Below are 21,793 nucleotides of genomic sequence, written 5' to 3' on the forward strand. Positions count from 1 at the left end.
AAATACCCTAGCTAGCTATGTCCACACGACCAGGAGTGGAAGGGAGGACTGTAACTTCAGGACTGCACTCTCGCAAGCAGAGGTGTGTCTCTGCCGTCCTTTCCCATTTCTTCTCCTTCTTGAAGCTTGGGGAGTCATTAGACCACAGAGCCAAGGGCAACACCTTAGGAAGATGGAGCTTGTCAACAAAGTTAGAGCCAGGGCCCGTGATATCTGGGCACACGACATGAGACCCCATTCAGACCTTCCTGGTGAGGGAGAATGGAAGAAAACAGGCTAGCTCGTCACCTCACACACGTTAGGGTGGTCACCACTGAAGGGAGGAGGAGAGGAAGAATTGAAGAGGATGCGGAGTGAGGGAAACCTTGTGTAGAACAGCAACATGAAGCGCAGAGGCTAGAGAGAGAGCTCAGTTCGCAACACATCCGCTTTGCCAGCATAGTGACCTGAACTAAAAGCCCATGTAACAAGCCAGCTGCAGCTGCACACGCACTTGTAACCCCAGCGCTGTGGGTGGAGGAGAAAGGAAGTTTGATGTGGCTTGCTGGCTGCCAGCCATAAACTCTGGTTCAGGGAGAAACGCTGCCTCAAAGAAATAAGGAGGGGTGACAGAGGACACCTGGTACCTTTCTCTGGCCTCTTTCTCATATGTACATAGGTATGCAACCCACATACAGAAATTTGTGCACACACACACAAAATAATAACATAATAAAATAGCATGACCACTATAGAAAACAGAGCAGATCTTACAAAAATTAAAAATAATTGCTAGACGATCCAGCAATCACACTTCTGAGTATACTCTCTGTTCACAGCACTATTCACAGCAATTGACACATTGAAGGATTAACAGATAAACAAAACGTGAGACACACTGGCCTTTAAAAAGGAAGGATAGGATGATGGATTGTACAAGGTGATGAACCTTAAGGACATTATGCTCGGGGAAATAAGCCAGTCACCAAAAGACAAATGTTGCATGATTCCATTTATATGTGGTACTCACAGTAGTCAGAAACAGACAGACAGAAAGTGGGATGGTTGCTAGGAGCTGTGGGAGAGAAAGGGATGAGTTGTTTTGAAGGAACAGACTTTGAGTTTTACAAGATGAAAAGTTATGGAGGAGGATGGTGGTAATGCTTGCATACTATACAAGTATTTAATGAGATGTGCACTTAAAAACAGTGAAGATGGAGGCTGGAGAGATGGCTCAGCAGTTAAAAGCACTGACTGTTCTTCTAGAAGACCAAAGTTTAATTCCCAGCATGCACATGGAGGCTCACAAGCAACCATAACTCCAGTTCCAGAAGATCCAACAACCTCTTCTGACCTCCACAGGCACCAGGCCTGCACACGGTGCACAGACAGCACATGCAGCCAAAACCCCATACATGTAAAATAAAGATGATGGCAGTAATGACTGGAGCTCAGATTTATTTTTTTCATGGTAAATTTCATGTTACGAAGCAGTGGGCTTAGAAATGGCAGCCTGGGGATTGTGGTCCGCTGGGAGAAGGGATTCAGTCCTGGACCACCTGATCCAACCAGGTAGATGGGCCAGTCCCTTTTAGGTTCCTAAATCATAGTAAAACATACTGTTCCTATTTTCTATTAAATTTCATGTTACATGTGTTTCTTGGAGTGAGGACTGGGGAGCTTCTTAGAAGAGCCTGCTAGATTGTCCACGGAAGATGGGTAATGGTAGCAGACGCCCCACTGTGTGCACACCAGGAAACTTGTCAGGTTGCTGAGACACTGACCTGTTCCCAGCTCCTGCATTTCACCCCAGCTTCCTTGGCCCCAGACTTCCTACCAACAGGAGGAACCTCTGGTAGAGGATGGACATCTCAGGACCTCATCCTTGCCTGTTCCATGCTGAGTCCCAAAGCCATGGCTCTTGTTAAATACATGGAGCATCCCAGCCAGAAGATGCCGGCCGTCTTGGCTGATCAAAAGGGAATAAAATTGAAAGCCATCAAGAGATCTGAAAGGGAGGAGCTCCTTGAGGGAGAAGAAAGGGAGAGTTGGGGGTCCTGGGTGAAGTGGGAGGGGAGCTAGGGACTCATATGATCATGATAGATCATTTGTATGTATGCAACCATCAAAGAATTTAAAATGAATATTCTAGTTCTTAAAAAAAAAAAGAAAAGAAAAGAAAAAAGCTCCAAATGGCAGGTTTCCATTTAATTCTCACTTTTCTCGCTCCATCTCATCTCCAAAGCAAGGAATATCCAGAGCCCATTGTTTAACATTCAGAAAGCCCCCAAATCACACTCAGACAATACTGCACACTTTTATTTACAGAAAACACAAATAAAGCATTTCAATGTTCATTTAGCAAACTGATCCACAATTTTTTTGCCTTTTTTTTTTGGCACAAAGAAATATCACAGAGGGACCCCAAGATCCATCAGAAACTTCTACGATTCATTAGCCATTACTGGTCCAGGGGTAGCCACAAGACTCAGACAGACAAGCTCATCACAAACCAGATAGAAAGGAAGTAGTCCCAGTTCACCTCACAGTAAAACCCTGCTCACCACCAGGCAAAGGTGTGCAGGAGGGACAGGTGCCCTGCTCCAAGGGAGGGAGTGGGAATCTGGGGCAGGAAGCAGGGATAGGGGGGAAGGATGAACTCTTTTCCTAAACCAGGGAGAGGTGGTCCTTTTGTAGCCATCCTCTTACCTTGAGAAGACAGTTGCAAAACTAGAAGTTGTGTGCTGGGGCTCCTCTCCTCGTGCGTGCCTGTGTGCACGTGTGAATGTGTGAGTGGGTGCCTGTAAACATTGTCCCCATCCACATAGAGACCCAACAGCCTTGTGTCTGAATGGGGTGGGGGGCATACCCCACATCACATGCCCTCTGCCCCAGTGATTCCCCTCCAAGACATAGTGCAAATTTCAGGGGCAAAAAGAGGCAGAAGGGGAGTGGGCAAGGGTGGGAAGGACACACAGACAGGGTGGGTGAGGCAAGAGGGAGGGGAGTGGGCACAGGTGTGAGGGACACACAGGCAGGGTGGGAAGGACACACAGACAGGATGGGAAGGACACACAGACAGGGTAGGAAGGACACTCAGACAGGGTAGGAGAGGGAGGGGAGATAAGGCAACAGTTAAAAAACCGTCCATAGTAGGTCCACGTCAGCAAAACCAGCGCCACCTGCCTCCCACCCCCACCACACTCGGGTCACAAGAACGGTCGGAAATCGCGCTCCTCCACCAGGCTGACGGCCGGGTTCTTCAGCTCCTTCTCCGAGTTGGCCATTTTGTAGCCCAGCTGGGCCAGCACCTGCTGGCAGGCGTTCTGGGCAAAGGCCACGATGTCATAGGAGAGACGGAAGCGCCACTTCTCGGCAGTGGCCGCAGAATTGCGCACTGTGCCGTACTTGTGCTTGCCCAAAGTAGGGTCGCCACGAGTATTGTTCTGGATCCAGCGCGCCACATGACCGTCCAGGGGGATACCCAGGAATTCGTAGATCTCCTCTGTCTTCTTCATGGGGTTTCTGGCCAGGTCCTCATAGCGCACTAGCATGTATTTGCCCTTGAGCCAGGAGGGCCGCATCAGGCCGGTGGACACAGAGCTGGAGAAATCCTCGCACACTGTGGTCAGCTGCGTCACGTCCAGGTTGTAGGGTTTCCTCCCTGTGCCGTACCAAAGGCGCCAGAGTCGGTAGGTGTCCCGGAAGGTCTCACTCCGGGAAGCCAAGATGCCACGAGGGTCTCGTACCAGCTGGATGACCTTGAGGTTCAACCTAGGGTCTTCCACCAGGGCTCGCAGGTCATTTACCTCAGGCACCCGCACAGTCTTGATGGCCACATGGCTGTGCTCACGGCAAGCCTCAGCTGCCAAGGTCAGGTTCAGCAGGCCGCACTTGCGTACACAATCCCCCTCCTCCAAGACCAGATCAGGAGACCCTGGAGGGTCGCACACTGGACGGGAGCAGAGGACCCTGCTGGCCCCTCGACGGAAGACCCTGTCAGTGGTGTGGTTGATAGGAGGTGGCTTGATGTAATTCTCTAGAAAGTAGAGATCACAGTCATAAAGACTCCTCAGCAGGTCCCGGCTGGCCCCTAGCATGACCCTACGATCTGCGGGGCTCTTTCCCTGGGTGAAGCGGGGAATGAGCGTGTTCTGGACGTGGTAGAGAGGCTCAAACAGGTAGAAGACATCCATGTGCTGGTTAAAGAGCTGACCCACAAAGGATGAGCCACTGCGTGTGGTGGCCAGGATAAGGATGTGGGTCTTCCTAGAGAGGTTATAGGAGAAGGTGGGGCCCTCCTCACACAGCCGTTCTGCCAGCCCAGTCTCTGCCAAGCCAGGGCAAGTATGGAAAGACTTGGCGGTGAATGTGCGAATGGCGGTGTACTGGATGGCAATGGAGGCCAGGGCAAGGAGGAGGACAGCCTTCCAGGAACATTGCATGGCTGGGCACCGTCATGGGGCTGCTGCTCCAAGGCACAGGGTCTGTGGACAGAGGACAGCCAAGGGTTAAGTCATTCATACAGCCAAGAGGCTCCGTGGGATCCAGGAAAACACCCAGCCTCTGCCCAGTGCTCATACATCCCCTAGGATCTACAAAACCTGTACTAGGTTGTCATTTTTTTTTTTTTTTTTGGTGTCTCCTGGGAGTTTCCAAGTGCTAAATAGACAGATTTCCTGTGCCCCAAGAACTAAGTAAACTGTGATTGCAGAGACCTCATAGAGTGAGCTCTGGTTTCCCTAGGCCAACCCACTTACTGTGCCAAAGCCCCAACTCCCATACTTAGGGGATGCCTCATGCCATATCCTGCCACTGCCTGTGACTTCTGCTGGCATCTCCTCGATCATGAACATCATCTTCTAATCACACAGGCTGATACCCACCTTCCCAGACAATGGTCTTTTTCTCCATCCTCTACCTACCCTTAGAGGAAGGATGCACACCAAACTCCTCTCCCCAAACACAAGTCCTTGAGAGTGGGGACCCCTATGCCCCATGAATTCTGAGTTGACAGTAAAATCCCATGGTCCTTCTACTTTGCAAAAGAGGGAACCCAGCTACCTCCAAATATGGACTTCGAGGCCCCCATGATGGTATAAGTCAACTGGCCTGAGGCAAGAGTAGGTCCCAAAGGTTGCTGGGATGTGTCTCTGCCTAGGACCCAAGGTTTGTTTCTGGCTGTGAGGCAGTGATGCTCACTGCCCAGAGAAACAGTCCTGGGCTTCTCCAGGACACTCCTCTAGCCCTTTGGACCACAAAAAGGAGGTTAAGGAAGGGCCACAGGAAGGGAGAAATGGGAAGTGCATGCCATGGGCTCACAGCATGCCCCAAGCATCTTGCAAAGTAGCCCAAGGGATGCTGACTCAGCCACCAGATCCTGAGAGATGTCAGGGCTGCCCCCAGACCCAGTGCCAAGGAACTCAACACTTACCAAAAAAAGGACTGCTGTCCAGTAGAGACTCAGCTGCCAGTGCCTCAGATCCAGCCTGTCCAGGAAGTCCAGTGATCTGTACCTTAGCCCTGTGGCCAGGGGCTGCGGAAACAGCGGGCAGATGGGCTTGGGCTCCAGTACCCCTCTGTGCCCTTCTCTGTGCCCCACAGTCTGCTCCCAGACCACAAAACGTGACTTTGCCTGCTCCCTGCATTGATATCAGACTCAGAGCTCCAGCTGATCTAACACCCCCCCAAGTCATGAAGCCCCAACTTTGAAGCTGCAACATTTATTGCCCACCCCTGCCCACCTTCAACAAGCCATGATTTCTTTTCCCATACCAGGGCTCCTATGAGCAGGAGCTGTCTAGCATGCATGCCCAAGTGCCTGAGGTGGCAGGCGCAGATGGGCTCTGGGTTGGAAATGAATGAAAACAATCCTGACCTTCCAGAATTTAACCAGTCCTGTGATGGAGGTGAATCAACCCAGGCCTTCAGGTCTAGAAGGTAGCTCCAAAGGGACAGCAGGGGAAAGGTCTTCTTCCAACCATATGCAGCACACACAGCAGCTACCTAAAAGCCAAAGACACACTTTACCAAGCCCAAGTACAGCACCAAAGCCAGCGTGGCTTTAGTTAATACCTACTAAGCGCTCACACAGGGCTAAGCCCTTTATCCCAGTGAGCAAATTCACTGTATAAGCAGGTATCAGCCCACAGCACAGGCAGCAGTGCCTCCCAGGGCCTATGATGGCCTGCTTTAACCACCATCTGGAAGCTGTATACTTTCCCTGCAAGACACAACTCTATTCCTCAAGCGTAAGCACACCTGGCCTTCAAACATGCACCAGACTCTCTGCCCCAGCTCATCCATGAATCGGCATGGCAGGGACAAGAATAGAAGGAGGTAAATTCTGAGACCTGGAACGTATGTATATTCTCCTTTGTCCTTGTGTCTGTTAGTGGTTGGCTTGTGGCTGGCAGGTGAACTCATACCCTTTGTGCACATCCCTCCCACAATCTGCCATGTGCCAACTCCTCTAGAGGACAGCTAAGTGAACCCCTATCTCCCAAGCAAACAGAGACACCATTTGGGCTACCCTGTCATTCCTTACAAACTGCCCTGGTAGAACAGGGGCCCACGCCATTGCTCAGATGGAGAATTTAAAGACCACTGTATGGTTCACAGATAGGAACTAGCAGGGACCTGAGTCCCTCTGCATCAGAGTCTGGCCACTGCTCTCATCCCTTCACCATCGACCCAGCATCCCACAGAAGAAAGTAGAGCTGCAGACTCTGCTTGCCTGGGGAGAAGCACAGGGTCTGGGCCAAAGTGGTCATGTCTATTGAGGCCTGAGATCTGGGAGTCCCATTTAAAATATGAAACTCCACTGCCACATGTAGGAGTCAGTTCTAGGTCACCACAAAGAGGCAGTCAATAGGGAAAGAGGCACATTCCGGATTCTTGGGACCCTCTCAGTGTGAACGAAGTCACAGTCTGGACCACACTCAAACTCGCCCCTGGGCAGAGGCCCCATGGAGAGAAGACTGAGGGTAGCCCTCTCTGCTTTAATCCCAGGTCCCCGCCAGATGCCCCAAGGCAAACCTAGCACTCTTCCAAGCAGGAAATACCAGCAACAATAGAGCCCCCTTTCTTCCATTGTGACTCCACTGACCTCTGCCATGTTTCTTCACAGACATCTACCAGTGGTCTAGACCAAGAGGCACTGATCAGAAACTACTGCAAGTCAGCACTCCCAGGCTTCTTGTGTGAGTGCTCCACCCTCAGGCATAGGCACCCATTGGTCAGCACCTTGCAACCCATTGAGCAGAAAAAGAAGCTGAGACTCCTCAGATTACAACAGCTTTTCCAAGTTCATGCCCCAAGAAAGGGATAGGGCCAAGATCCTAGCCCAGGCTACGTGCTCTGAAAGTCGTGTTCAAATCCATTTGTTGGATCTGCTCCAGTCCCACCTCTACCTCATTCCCTTTGGTTTGTATCAAGACAGATTTCCTTGACCCTTAGCACTCCCACCCTGAAATTCCAGCTCTAAAGAGAGAATGCACGCTGAGTTCTCTTCAGAGCATAACCTTGCATCTTTCCCAGGAGGGGATGGGCATTTTGAGCTCTTTCCCCAATTTTCCTTCCCACCCCACCAGGAGAAACTCAAGGACAGGTCTAAGAGCTGAGGTTGTGCTCAAAGTCATAGCTCCCCAAGGTGAGGAGACTCCTCTCAAGGTGCAGCATGGGCCCTGTGGGCACAAGCTTGAGACCCAGCTGAGAGCCATGTGCCCACCTTCCAGGAGGGCAGAGCTAGAGCATGAGAACAGGAAGGAGGATGTTAGGACCCACTGAAAGTGCTCTGCTCTTCTGCCAGCCTGGCACAGTCAAGCCCAGAGCTGGCCAAGGGTCCTTGGTATGCTGGAGGCATTTGTCCTGGAAACCAGAGTCCCCAGGGCCAGGTCCTGTTGTTCCCAGCCAAGCCTTCACTTCTGCAAGAGATTTCTCAATGCCCTTGTTCTGCCAAGCCTGACTTGGGGGCCCATACACCCACCCTGGTTTTCCAGGAGCTTCTGATATGGCCTCCTTCATTGGTGGGTCAAACCTTGGGCACGGGAGTCCAAAATCCTACCTTCCTGTGAGAGGGCCTAGTGACCACACAGGAGAAGGCTTGGACCGCAGCATCTCAGTCAGGTTGGGAGTGGAGAATGTTGCACAGGGGAGCTCTAATTTGCAGCTCAGGGCTCAAGTCACCATCACACTAGCCAGAGGGCACACACATCGGCTAAGCACCAGCTGGGTCTGAATTCACGTTTACTGTCTGTAAAGGTGGCCTAACCAGAGCAGTGGTTTGAACTGACTTGAAATATTTATTCATGCCCCAGATTATGACAAGTCCTTGCCTTGCAATTGACGAGTGACCTCTGGCACCAGCCCCATGGACCACAGTTCAACCGTTTACCTACCGGGGAACCTCTCCTAGATTTCTGAAATAATCTTTGCTTTGCTTTTTGCCTTAGGAAAGCGTCTCAGAACTAATTATTGGCAGCCCTAGAGTCTGCTCTAACAGAGGCAGACCTCTGTAGGGCTTTGCCCACCACTCTTTCCCAAACCACTTGCCCTGCCAGAATTTTCTGCTCTAGGCTGCTGCGATGGTATTTCTGCCTCCCTCTAGTGGCCCGAACTGGTAGTACAGCCTCCTAACTGACTTGATGTGTTCGGAATTCAGGCCTAATGGGAAGCCAAAAGGTACCTTGGTGAGTAGGAGGTGGAAGGTTGCAGATTGCAGTAAGCTGTGATGATAGCATCTCCATCCAGATTCTGGCTTCTGATCCACAGAGAACCTCTTCCTCAGCTTCACACCAAGAGGCAAGTAGCAACAGGCAACCTGGCTTTAGCCCGGGTCTTCCCCCACTGCCCTGCTGCCCTCATAGTGCCCAGGCTGGAGAAGCAGTATTGAACAGAGCGCCATTAGCAGGAGTGGCCTGAAGCTTTTCTGCCTGTCCCTAGATGAGTGACACTGGCCCATACATCTTTGTCCCTGGGGTTTGCTCAGATCCTGTAACAAGGACCTCTCTGCCTTAAGAAGGACCCACCCCATATTCAGGGCCAGTTGAGGCCACGTTCACATGGGACAGAAGGAAACCCCTGTGGACAGTGGGAAAACTCAAGTCACTCTCCAGAAGAAATCAGTGCTCGGTGTCTCTGCCACCCCCCACCAACCACCAGCCCCAGCCTCATTCCCCATCCAAGACTGTCTCCCAGAGGCTCAAGGATCCAAGGGCTCTGCCCTTAGCCAAGTCCCTCTTGGTGCCCTGTGGAATTTCAGCAAACCACAGTGAGGCTATTTACCTTCCCTTTTCTACAGGCGCCTTGGAAACACAGTCCATCTTCCCAGAAAATGCCACCTGTGCCCAGTTTTACACATACAATTTGGAAGTGTTTGGGAACTCCTGAAGCCAGAGTGCCGGCTGCTGCCCTCCTCCACAGAATCTGGGCTCCCTCCTTACTGACACTCCCATCCTGAGGTTGTCTAAACAATTGGGGCAAAGGGTGCTCACAGAAGGGGGGGGGGGCAAAGCAACGTCAAAACACATGTCCTACTGGGCCATTGGTTAGGGCATAATGCCTGAACCACCCCTGGAGGGGAGAAGCCAAGAGGCTCTGAAGGAATGGGCACTGTTTACAATCAGCTTTGAGTTTATCTTTGGGGATACTCACCAGGAGTGACCTCTTCCCCATGGAAGAGCTGGAGAGGTGTCTGAGGACAGGGTTGGTAACCAAAACAATCCCAACACCTCCCCCCAGCCTTAGTGTGTAGGCTTTTAGTGTGTAGCCTTAGTGTTTAGCACACTAGTGCTTCCTTCTTAGCTCTGGTGACACTGCCTATCAGCCTTCCCCAACTGTCAACACGCCTGGTCAAGACACCATTGTCCTACAGCCAAGCACTAGCCCTGTGGGATCGTGATTGGCTGGAAGCTGCTGAGGCCACACAGGATAAGCAAGGCCTTGGAGGGACCTGAAGGCTGCTGCGTATGACTGAGACTCAACTTGGACAAGTGACTTCTTTCCCTAAAACACTTTTAGAACAACCTGGGGAGCAGGGCAGAGAGAGCAAGAGAAAGGGAGTCTGAACATCCGCCACCTGAACAAAGCCAGGACACAGGGACTCCTAGGCTCCAAGGTACCACACAGACATCCAGGCAAGGGCAGGGGACTTGGGCAGGGAAGAAGTCAGCCAGAAGGTGACCTCAGGAAACTGCATGTTTAAACCTGTTCAGCCAGCTCTGCCCACCACAGATGTTTGTTTGGTTAAGGTTAAAAAAGCAAAACATCCAGGGGATTTTTTTTTTCCTCCCAAGGAAAATGAGGTGATGAAAATGAGGTAAAAAGAAAACAGTAGCAGAAAAGTCGGAAAGAAGGAGCCAGATCAGTTCCACATGCCAAGTAACTTGTGGGCTTATGGGGTAGGGCTTCCCGGCAGCCCATGGGAAAAGGAAAATTACTGAAGCTACATGCTTCACAGGATCCATGAGATAAAAGTTAAAGCGTGTGATCGCAAGTTATCTGGCTAATAGAGGTCAGGATCACTAGGTCTCCCAAGAGGTCTCCCAAGCCATGTACCACCATGAACTCAAGCTCCCAAACTCAACACACTGTGTGCTGGAGCATCCTTCAGCAATTAGCAGTATGAAGGACAGAGTAACCTGGCAGGGGGTGAAGACCTGTCCAGGGGACAATGGAGGCAAAGAGCTTCCCTTTGGTGCCTCTACTTTAACCTTAGTAAGGTCTGCAGGTCTTCCCTGTAGGATCTGCTCATGACAGAGCAAGGTATTTTTGTGTCCAACCTCTGGAGTCACCAGACCCTCTTTTGAGCATCCCCAGCAAGAATGGGTCTTATGGCCAGGGTTCTCAAGGTAGACCAACTGTAGAGAGGGTCACTAGTTCTTTATCGTTTCACCATAGGCACGATGCAATCTCTAGGCAGGTCATGCTACTGCTCATGAGTGCTGGCACTGAGAACACTCCTGGCCTTCTGGAGGAAAGGCCTGCCCAGGGAGGCTAGGTGGGAACCTCATTCCAGCTGTTTGGCAGCTCAGAAGCTCTGAACCAAATGCTCAACCCCTGCTGGCCTCTGTTGCTCTGAGGTGTGAAATGAGAGAAACATAGAGATCACAGCCGGAAGCAGGAAGCCGGAGGCTGAGGAGAGGAACAGCTCAACATGGGGGCGGGGGTGGAGGGGGCTGTACAGACGAGACCCATGAAGGTGTGTCCAGTGGTGTGAGTTCAGGGACTAACCTAGATTACAACAACCCTGGCTTGGAAATGTTCGTAGTCCCACCTGCAAGGGACTTCAGTTTTAGAGGAAGGAAGCCGCTTCAGTCCTGTGTCTGGTGGCCTGGGAGCAAAGTCCTCTCTGACATGGGGCAAATGACTGCCCTCCCGTGCTGACACAAGGGCCTAGTGTCCAGGAACCTGGGAGGAGAGATGAGTCAGAAAGCTGGTCCCTGTCTCAGCCAGGCCAGCCTATGAGAGGCGGAACCTGCCCCAGCACCAGACGGAAAGGCCCCGGTTTCCTGTCCCCCCTCAGCACAGCCATGGCCAGTCGGAAGAGTACTGAGGCCCCACCCACTGGATCCTGGCTTGGTTTGGGCTTCAGTCATCTTCCCAACTTCAAGGATGAGAAAACATCAACAGGATCCTGAGCACCCGCAGCTGCTGGCAGCTGGCAGCTGGCAGAGCAACCTCCTGTTTCTGCATCCTTAGATCCCTGTCTCCAGCCACCTGCAAGAGACCCACCTGCCCTGTGTGCACAAGAGCTGGAGGTTGGGGGAGTGAGAAAGGATGGGGCACCAAGGCTTGCCTAAGCCCTGAGTCTTAGGTAGGATGGAGCCAACCCAAAGAGATGACCATTGACAAGGGGTTGATCCCACAAAGGGACCCCACAAGTCGGGAGAAAGTCCAAAGTCCAACAAAAACAGCTTGTCTGCAGCAAGGCCAGGACACCCATTCAACTGCAATGACCCAAGACCTGGTTGCAGCCACAGAGCTTAAGCCCCAGGCCACACCTAAGAACACCAGTCAGTACCAGGATACCAAGAGGCTGATACAGGGAATGCCAGAACCAAGGAAGCCACCACAAGCTAGTGATAATCATGACCTCACCACCAAGCCTCAATCCTACACCTACTGACCAGATCAGGTTCTGGTGGTATCACCTGCTGGGGACAGGGGATACCTGTGGTTCTTCCCAAGGGTTTCCTGCCATGTGAATGGATCTGGCTGTCTCACTGTTTCCCAGGGTTCCTTCCCACTGTTTCCCTGATGAATGACAAGAACAAAGATGATCACAAGTGGATGTGGCTCTGTTACCTTCTGCACCCCAACTCGGGGCTCTGGGGGAGTTATGACCTAGAAGCTACGACCCAGAAATGTCACAATCTGCTGCAGCCAGAAAACACCAGAGAATGACTTTGTGACTACAGGGTCTGAAACTGGGCGGACTGGATGCAGGGTTCAAGCTCAAGGCTTGGAGAGGCAACCTTTCTCTCTGCACCTAGATCTTGACACCCAGGCTGGTACCAAGGACATGCCTGCGTGTCTCATTTGCCACCTCTCCCAGGTGGCAGAATTAGAAGCATCACACTCTCCCCATGCTCATGACAAATTGAACAAACATCTCTGGTTACTGTGAACAAAGACCTCTAGGGTGAAGTGTAAAGTAGCTGTTCCCCCAGAGTTCAGAACCATGGTGTGGCTGCCACGCATCACCCCAAGGGACCTCCTGCAAGCTCAGGGTGCAGACACAGCTATGTCCGCTTCACAGGTAAGACTCTGAAAGGTTATATAATGGGCCAGAGAGATGTCTCATCAGGTAAAGGTGACTGCCACCAAGCCTGATGATCAGAGTTTGATCCCCAGGACCCATGTAGTAGAAGGAGAACTGCCCACAAGCTATCCTCCGACCTCATCACCAGTGCTGTGGCACACACTCATCCACATATGTACACACACAATAAAATTAAGAATGTATAATTCCCCTTTTAAAGAAAGAACATTTAGGTGGCTGGATCACACAGCTCAGATGTAGCAGAGTGTGGTGTGGGAGGTTCCCCCAGGCTCTGAGCTTATCTATAAGCTTTCCTTTCCCTCTGGCCTCCTGCAATTTCTGGAACTCCGCCCCCAACTTGGTTTTCCTGACCCTGTTGGTCCATAGTCCATACTGGAGGGTGAAAGCCAGACCCGAAGTCTTAGGCAGCCTAATCCTCTCTGAGCCTGGCACACTGCAGGGCAAGGCCACGCCCAATTCACGGGCTCAAACGAATCAAGTGAGTTCTCAGCACAGGGATGGGTCTTCGGCCATCACTCAATTAGTGCTGTCTTCAGAATGTCAGCAGCACAGACATGTCTGTCCTTTTCTCTACCCTGCAGAATCCTTGAAGGATAGCTCCAGGGATCGATCAGCGTCCAGCTTGGGGCACCTACACGCTCAAAAGTCCCAACAACTCACTGGCGGCGTCCCAGAGACTCCAGAGAAGGGGGCGGAGCGGAGGGGGGCTTGCCTTCCTCCACATCCCTGGGAAGGAGACCGTGCCACCGACAATCCCCAGCTCACAGCTCTTCCAGCTCTAATCAAGGAGCAAACACAAAGAGAGAATCTCTAAACATTTAGAAATCACGGGAACCCTGTGCCCCCACACGGCACCATGGGGATTTATAAAGAACAAATCATGCCTGACAAACTTGATAGCTTTCTTGATAGAATTACAAGACTGGTGGATGAAGGAAAGGCAGGCAGGGTAATATATCTTGATTTTTAGCAAAGCATTTGATACAGCGCCTCGAGTAATCTTACAAAATTAATTCAAACAGACTTGGCCCTCGGCTCTTGTCATGGGGCCTAAGGGCAGGAGGGGACATGTCCCAAGAGTCCTGAGTGGAGGAGGCAAGGCCAGGGGCAAGGGCTGGAAGGCAGAGAGTCTGAAAGTGGGGGCAGAGCTGCCGGGTCTGTGCCAGGCCACATCTTATCTAACATCTTCATTAATGATCCTGAGAGAGGGAGTAAACAGTCCGTTAATGAAATTTGCAGAGGATATTAAATTGTAAGGTGTTATGAACACCAATGAGGGCAGTAAAGTGGTCCAGAGAGACCCAAGGCAAGACCCCGAGAGCCGGCAGGGACGGGAGTGGGGGTGGAGGTGGAAGGCAGTTGCCAAGCTTCTTGGAGAGCTGGAGGGAAGGAAAGGGGCATCCCACAGCCTGCTGTGCAGCTGGGAGAGGTCACAGCTAGCTTGGGTTCTGGCCTGGCCAAGCAGGCCAACCCCAGGCATCTTATTTTGGGCAGCTGTAAAATAGAAGAGCCCGCAAATAATTCCCTTGCAGCTGAGATAGCAGGTAGTGGTGGGTGGAGGGAGGTGAGGGAATTGGGGACAGGATTCCACCTTACAAGAGAGGGCCCTGCAAGCCATGGGTGTGCTGCAATGACAAAGGGTCCGGGGAGGAGGCTGCTTGTGTGTCACTGGCAGCCTGAATCTTCCTAGGCCATGCCCTCCCCCTCCCCCCTCCCCCCACATACTGCTGGGGCTGGCACTGTTAGCCTAAACCTCTCCCAACCCTACCAGCTCCAACCTAAGGACTGTGCTCCCCTCCACCCTGATTCTCATAACCAGATGGACCAGCCTCCCCAGGATCAGGGGATGGGGCCTGAGCCCTTCTCTCTGTCATAGGGCCCCTTTCTACCTCCACCTCTTCTGTCCTAGCCCCCAGGGGCTCAGCCAGCAACTCTTCGCCAGGATGCTGAAGCAAAGCTGTGTGGCCTTGGAGGGTTTATTCTCACAGGGTTCCTGAGCAGGGAAAGTCTCAAAAAGAGCCAGGCTGCAGAGTACCAGGCTGAAAGAGCCTAAAATAAATCTCTATGAGAAGAAATGAGTGGCTGACTCCCGGCAGGGATGCCAGGGCTGTGGAGGACCACTCTTCCCAAGCAGGCCAGTCCTGGCAGGTATCAGACCAGCAACTGGGGCACAGGGGAGGGAGCCTGGTGAACCTCTCCCCATTAGGTAAGTAACCATGACACTCTCCCATCACACACTGTGGTGCTGTTGTGTGTTCCACATTAATGAACTTGACCTTCAGGGGCCTATTAGGTAAGTACTGCTATGGCCCCCAGTTTACAGAGAAAGAAACTGAGGCATTGAGAGGTCATCAGAAGCTTGAGAACCTAGATCATGGAGGTGTCAATTGCTGGCCAGTAAGTGGCCCCCAAGGGAGAATATTACCCTGTGGAGAGAGGCAGCCTCTCTTCTGGGGAGATCAGAGCCTTCTTTACCCATCTATCTTTCCCAGCAAAGGGAGTCGGTCCAGCTAACCACACTTGTGGAGCCTGATTTTACTATATGTTTCCCTTCCTTCCCCCAACGCCTTGCTACACCGAGTCCTCTGAACAAGTCTGTTTCCATGGAAACCATACAGTGACTCAGGGCTTCGGGACCTTCTCAGAACCAGATTATGACTATCAAATGCTCCCTCCTCAAACACTTTCAGACTCCCAATGTGCAAGGATGGGGCACAGCAGATGGGCAAGAGAGACCTGGGGGGCACATGCCAGACCTCACTGAGAACCTGACACCCAGGGCTCCTGCAGACTCAGTGGAACAAAGATATATCCCTCCTTCGGGGCAGCCTGGCTCATTACCTACACTAGCACCCTCCACACAACCCTCCCTTGGGAGCTAGGGTCCTTGGGAGAGGGCACAGAGATCTATGCCATCCTCTGAGGAGAGGTGGCCGGGGGGCCAGGGCAGTGGGAAGAAGAGGGATAACTTAGGATGCTCAAAAGGGAAATACCAGCCCAAAGCTCCACAACTACTCAGCAAAGAGGGAAATGGGGATTTGAAGTCAGCGGATGGGGGTGGGAACGGGTCCGCACCAAGATGAGGAATCAAGGTGTTTGGTGAAGCGGTACTGGGAGAGTCATCAGCACTGGCTCTCTCTTACTCACACACCTCTCCTCTCCCCACAGACACTGTGGTCTGGACTGGTCTTGGGCCACTCACTCACCAAGATCAGGGACAACAACAAGCAATGAAAGGTTGCAGAGACAGGTCCCTGCAGGGGTCGGAGACCCAAGAGCATATCCACCCCCTCCTTTCCCCAGCAGCTCCCTAAAGCCCCAAGAGGGCACCGGGATAGAATAGGTAGGAAGCTTGATCTCTCCCTGGTGAATCCAGAGTGTGAGTCATGACGGCAGAGGCACTTTGAAAAAGAAAACAGGGTCATCGTGATGCCTAGAAGTGTGGCGGCTACTGGGGACTGGAGCCTGGGAACTGCCTGCCAGGTAAGGGCTCTTTGTGAGACAGCCCAGCCCCACCTAAGGGGCTGAGGAACCAGGGAAAGTATCTCTCTCCCTGGTCTATGAGCTCCCTGTCTATTTACCTCTTACACCTACTGGTATCTTTTTGGCTTTCCCAAGCGGCTCCCTGCCCAACCAGGATGCCTGCCTCCTGCCAAGGTTCCACCAGATACTGGGCTGAATTCCTATCCCGGAGTGGGCATGCATCTTCCCTGTCCCAGCCTCAACCTCTCAGCGGTCAGCTCTAACATCCCCTAGCAACTGAATGCCTGAATCCCTTGGTGCCCAGGAGCCTCTGGCTTAAACATTTAAGTCCATCAGGAAGCCAGAACTAGGAATGTAATCCTGAGAAAGGGTAGGCCTGGAGTAGGGAGAGGTGACACAGTGAGACCCCTAAAATCAAACCAAAGTGCACACACACACACACACACACACACACACACACACACACACACACCCCGGCAGGACTGTGAGGTCTTACCTTCCTCAGATAGCCTGGCCTTTTAACCCATGGATCCCAGCTAGAGCCACAGTCAATTGTTACTATAGAGTCAAACACTGCGTCCCTTCCTGGAGCCTGAGAGGAGCTGACAACCTCCCTGACCCCCGACCCCAACCCTCCACCCCCGTCCTACTCAGAGAGGAGCTAGGGCTGTTTTGGTGTGGGGGACTCTGCACCATCAGGCAGCCCCAGCCTCCTAAGGGCCCATCCCATCACAGCATAGTGGCAGCGGATGCAGGACCGAAGCTAAACGCAAGAAGCTGGGACAGTGCTTTGCCTCAGGGTGTAAGCTTGGTTTGGAAAGTTAGAGAAGGCGCCGGAACCTCAGGGTCTCTGGAAGCCTTGGCAGCCCCGTGTCGAGCTGTGAGATGGTGAACCCGGAGCAGACACCCGCGAGTGCATTCCGCAGCAGAAAGGGAGCCCCGGGCCGACGCTCATCCCAAGTTTGCTGCCCTCACCAGATGGAGGCAAGGAGGGGCTGGGGCGATCTCCGCGCTCCGGGGCTACCAGCCCAGCCAGCCCCTCCCAGCACCCAGCACTCTGCGGTCCCCCGCCACCGCCTCCGCGCACCGCCCAGAGACACCGGCCCCGAGCTAGGGGCGTCTCCCGCCGCGCCCGCGCCCCTCCCGGCTGCTGCGGTGCAGTCCGCTCCCGCCTTCCCCAGGGCCCGCCGGCCCGGCCATACCTGGTGGCGGGCGCGCTGGGAGCCGCTGCAGCGCCCAGCGCCGGCTCCATCCTTGGTCTAGAGTCAGGCTCGTCGGGAGCCCGCGGGTGGTGGTGGCGGTGGCGGCGGCATCCTCCTCCTCCCGCGCCCTGCTCCTCGGCCTCCCTCCTCCCGAGCCTCTTCCTCCGCCTCCACGCGTCCCTCACCGGCCCCTCTCCATGGCCCGGGGGCTCTAGCCCGGGTGGCTGGCGCAGCACAGTGCCTTCTCCCGGGCAGAGAAAGAGAGCGATCGCTGGTCAGAGGGGCGCAGGGCCAGTGATCCGGACCCTGAGCACTGCAGCCCCAGGCTCCGGAGAACAGTAGCAGCCGCGGAGGCCGGAGCCTCACGGAGCACCCTCCTCGCGTCCCCAGCCTAAAACAGCGGCCGCTGCTTCAACATCGAGCTAGCGGGTGGCAGGCGCTGCGGTCCCGGCTCCACCCCCAGCGCCACCCGCCCCCTCTCCGCCCCACCCCTTCAGCGCGCGCCCTCCCGCCCCCCGCGCAGCCCAGGCCTCGAGCGCTGGGACACCCCCTCTAGCAAGGCTCTGGGGACCAACCCCCCGCCGGGCCGGGGCAGCCACGCCCACCACGAGTTGAAGAGGCCAAGTGGCAGGAGCATCCGTACCTCTTGGCCTGCCCTCTCTCCCCGCACACCCTAGAGGGAAGGCACCGCTCTATCTATGCAGCCAAAACCTCTGGATCTCCAAATCTGGCTACAGCTCCAACCTGACCCTGGGTCCCAATAGCTATCCTTCTATCAGCGGAACCATAGCAGAGACTCCCGAACCCAGAACTGGAGTCAGCTTTCCACCACATGCCCCTGCCTTCCCTGGTCCTACTCCCTTCACCGCCAAGTAGAGAAATGTTTCTCTTACCCCAGAGCCTGTCATCCGTTCTCGGCAGGGCCTGGGAGGAGCTGGTGAGACACTAGAGATCCTTTGCTGAGGGAAGCCTTCCACCTTGCCCAGTCCCTTCCTGCTAAGCTACATCTGGCCTCCCTGGTGGAAAGCAGGCCACAAGCTGTACTTGTGGGACCAGGACAGCAACAAAGCCCTCGCATCATCGTGGTCCTTCATTCTCTACACAAATATTGACTGAGCATCTTCTGTGTGTCATAAGCACCAAGCACTAGCCAGTGACAAGACAAACAGACCCCTGAACTCTCAGTATGGCCTGGAGGAAAAACAAGGTAAACTGTGGCCCCGGAGCAGGAGGGGAAGGAAAACCTGCTTCTGCCTAGCCACCACCAAGGAAGGCTTCCCCACCATGGCCTGTTTCCCCAGCTAAAGATGGGTAGGTAGTTTGGAGGGCTCTAGCCATGAGATTGTCCCAAGGCAGTGGGAGAGCCCTGAATTCCCCATCTCTGCCATCACTGAATTCTCCTGGAATCTCTCATTTCCTGACATGGGTGCCCAGAACAGCAGGGGTTTTCAAAAGGAGGCTATTCGCCTGGAGCTTCCCAGGGCAGAGGGAGGGGCCTTTGTGGGTTTGCTCTGGGACTACATGATGCAGCCTCTCTTGTGCCTCAGTTTCTTCATGGGGAAAATGGAGATACTGATTCTTATCTCCTAGGGCTACTGTGAAAGCCAGAGAGTGAAATATATGTAAAACACACAGTGCTTAACCATGGTAGTATGTGGTGATATTGTGTTCCCCCAAAATATTGTGCACCCTAATAAACTTATCCGAGGTCAGAGAACAGAACAGCCACTAGACAGACATAGAGGCACACACACCTTTAATCCTAGCATTCCAGAGGCAGAGATCCATCTGGATCTCTGAGTTCAAAGCCACACTGGAAACAGCCAGGCATGGTGACTCATGCCTTTAATCCCAGGAAGTGATGGCAGAAAGCAGAAAGGTATATAAGGCGTGAGGACCAGGAACTTAGAGCTGGTTAAGCTTTCAGACTTTTGAGCAGCAGTTCAGCTGAGATCCATTTGGATGAGAACTCAGAGGCTTCCAGTCTGAGGAAACAGGATCAGCTGAGGAATTGGCAAGGTGAGGAAGCTGTGGCTTGTTCTGCTTCTCTGATCTTCCAGCGTTTCACCCCAATACCTGGCTCCAGGTTTGTTTTTATTAATAAGACCTGTTAAGTTTCATGCTACAGTAGTGGTTGGTTGTGGAATATTTACTTGCTCACTAAGGGAATAATAGAATGTCTTGGATTCTTTGGGAGACCCCAATAGGCATATCTTCACAAAAGTTTCTACATGGAAGCAGATGGCATGAAGGCCCCTGCCCCAAGGGTCCCAGTAAGCCAAACAGTCATTTATCTTGGTTACAGTTGCCAACTCCAAATTATAAACTCCTGTCCCCCACAACCTCCCCAGAGAAAGCAGCGAGCACCCCTTTTCATGCCTCCCCTGAAGCAGTAACTCTAGCAGCAGCTGTGTCCAGGAGCCCTGCTGGGCTTGCCCACTCAAGCCAGGGCTCAGCCCCAACACTGAGGTGACCACATGGATTCAGTGGCCTACTCACCCCACTGGTAGGTAACTGTGTTCTGAAATGGCCAAGATGAGGGAGCCAGGCTTGCAGCAGCACCCCAGACTTCAGACACCCTCCCATTTCTCCATGGAAAACCGGGCTCCCATCACCCTGGATGAACCAGAACATTCTCTCTCACCCAGGTTAATCCCTGCCTGAGTTTCATCTAGACAAGAATAGCCAGAGCTTAGAGCCTCCTCTATCTCCCATTCTCAGATCCCAGCAACTCATGTTTCAAACTCTGCTGTATTTCAGGTGAAGAGGAGAGTGTGGTTGAAATGTAAAGATGGAGTGGGATTGGAGGAAAATATGTTCAAACCCTAAAAACAGACAAAGACCTAGACTCAGGAGCACCATGATTCTGTTTCCAGTTGCCTGGAATCTCCACACATAGTGAAAATAAGTGTTTCTTGGGTACCTACTATGTGCAAAGCACTGTGCTGTCAGGAAAAGGGGCAGAGAAGCAGATGCAAAGGCTTTGTGCTCAGGAAGCTTGGCTCCTGAGCACACAGTGAAACAGCAGATTGTCACTGGTGGGGGTGGGGGTATGGAGAGATGGCTCAGCCATAAAGAGCACACACTGATCTTGCAGAGAACTCTTCAGAGCTCAGGACCTGTGTCAGGCAGCTCACAACTGCCTGTGGCTCCAGCTCCAGGGTGATCTGATGCCCTCTTCTGGCCTCCACTCCACATCACACTCCCATGCAAGACACATACACACATACACATACCTTAAAACAAATGTTTTATTTAAAAAAATACTTTAGAAATATAGCCACTGAAAATATGATTTTTTTAAGTGGCCTAGTAAGTCAGAGGACGATAAAGCCTTGGAGGGTCATTCAGGAAGGGCTTCTGGAGGAGGCAAAAACACCAGGAACTAGAGTTTGTGGGATGAACAGGGCATACAAGGCAAAGGAAGAAACAGCAACCAGCCTGACTTTTGATGGTAAGTAAAGAGACTGCTAGTAATTTGGCTAATGTCTGGGCTCTCCCTGGGAGCCAGGCGCTGGGCTGTTCACCTCATGGAGACTGCTTTGTTGGATCCTCAAAAGCAGCCTGATGTGGTAGGAACTGCCATTCCCACTTTACAGATGAACAAACTGGGAGCGGAAGGCATCATGTGACCTGCCAGGTTGCAGAACTGGTTAGATATACAGTAAGTAGCCAAGCCAGGGCCTCCCACTGGGGCCACACTGGGCCAGCCTGGTTTAAAGAAGTATCTCTGGAGGACAGGTGGGCCAAGGGTGGGGCTTTCAGCATCTCCCAGACATAGGTGTTTCCCTGAACAGAGCCCCTGAACATCTCCCAAGAATTCAAAGTGAGCCATTTCCTCCTCTGCTTCAGCATTTGGGTCTCAGAGGCAACTGGAAATTTGTTAAGGGATTCCGGACTTGGGATCCCTGTGTTTTAATCTCTTTCAAGTGTCCGTGTGGTGGCGGTCTGTGCCACCCACCTTGTTATTTCACTTGGCTCTGGGAGATTGATGGCCCAGGCTTTGATTTAAGATGTGCACCAGCACTCCTCTGTGTCCTGTGTCTCCCTAGGATGCTGATAAGGCTACATACAGGCTTTCAGAGGGCAACTCCCAGCTAGCTGTCCCTGGACTCCAGACCCAAGAGCTTCTTTCGGCACCTGTAGAGAAAGTCCCGACCAGAACACCCTGGGCAGAGCAGGTAGGCCCAACAGGTAAGCCTACCCCACGTCTACTGCTGAAGAAGGTTGCTCAGTCAGGAGCGCTGATGGACAAGCTAGGGCTCCAAAGGGGGCAAATGACTTAGCCACACAAGAGATGCGCTTAGCCTCTACTCAAGTCTCTGGCTTCCTGAGAGAAAGGTCT

General features: G+C 52.9%; 1 protein-coding gene across 4 annotated transcripts; it reads right to left on the minus strand.

Annotated features, from left to right (window-relative positions):
• Nucleotides 1–2,166: 2,166 nt before the first annotated feature.
• Chst1 (carbohydrate sulfotransferase 1) lies at nt 2,167–17,907 on the minus strand. 4 transcript variants are annotated; one of them, XM_036183970.1, is made up of 6 exons: nt 17,449–17,907; nt 11,255–11,388; nt 8,666–8,854; nt 5,858–5,985; nt 5,414–5,515; nt 2,167–4,466 (listed from the first exon to the last, which is right to left on the minus strand). In XM_036183970.1, the coding sequence occupies exon 6, from the start codon at nt 4,422–4,424 to the stop codon at nt 3,189–3,191; it is 1,236 nt and encodes a 411-aa protein (XP_036039863.1). In that variant the 5' UTR covers nt 4,425–4,466; nt 5,414–5,515; nt 5,858–5,985; nt 8,666–8,854; nt 11,255–11,388; nt 17,449–17,907; the 3' UTR covers nt 2,167–3,188. The 4 variants fall into 4 exon arrangements, with proteins under 4 accessions (XP_036039863.1, XP_036039861.1, XP_036039862.1 ...); XM_036183968.1 differs by having other exon boundaries at nt 9,265–11,388; XM_036183969.1 differs by lacking the exon at nt 11,255–11,388.
• Nucleotides 17,908–21,793: the final 3,886 nt, after the last annotated feature.

Source organism: Onychomys torridus, chromosome 4, assembly GCF_903995425.1.
Source record: "Onychomys torridus chromosome 4, mOncTor1.1, whole genome shotgun sequence".
Taxonomy (NCBI): domain Eukaryota; kingdom Metazoa; phylum Chordata; class Mammalia; order Rodentia; family Cricetidae; genus Onychomys; species Onychomys torridus.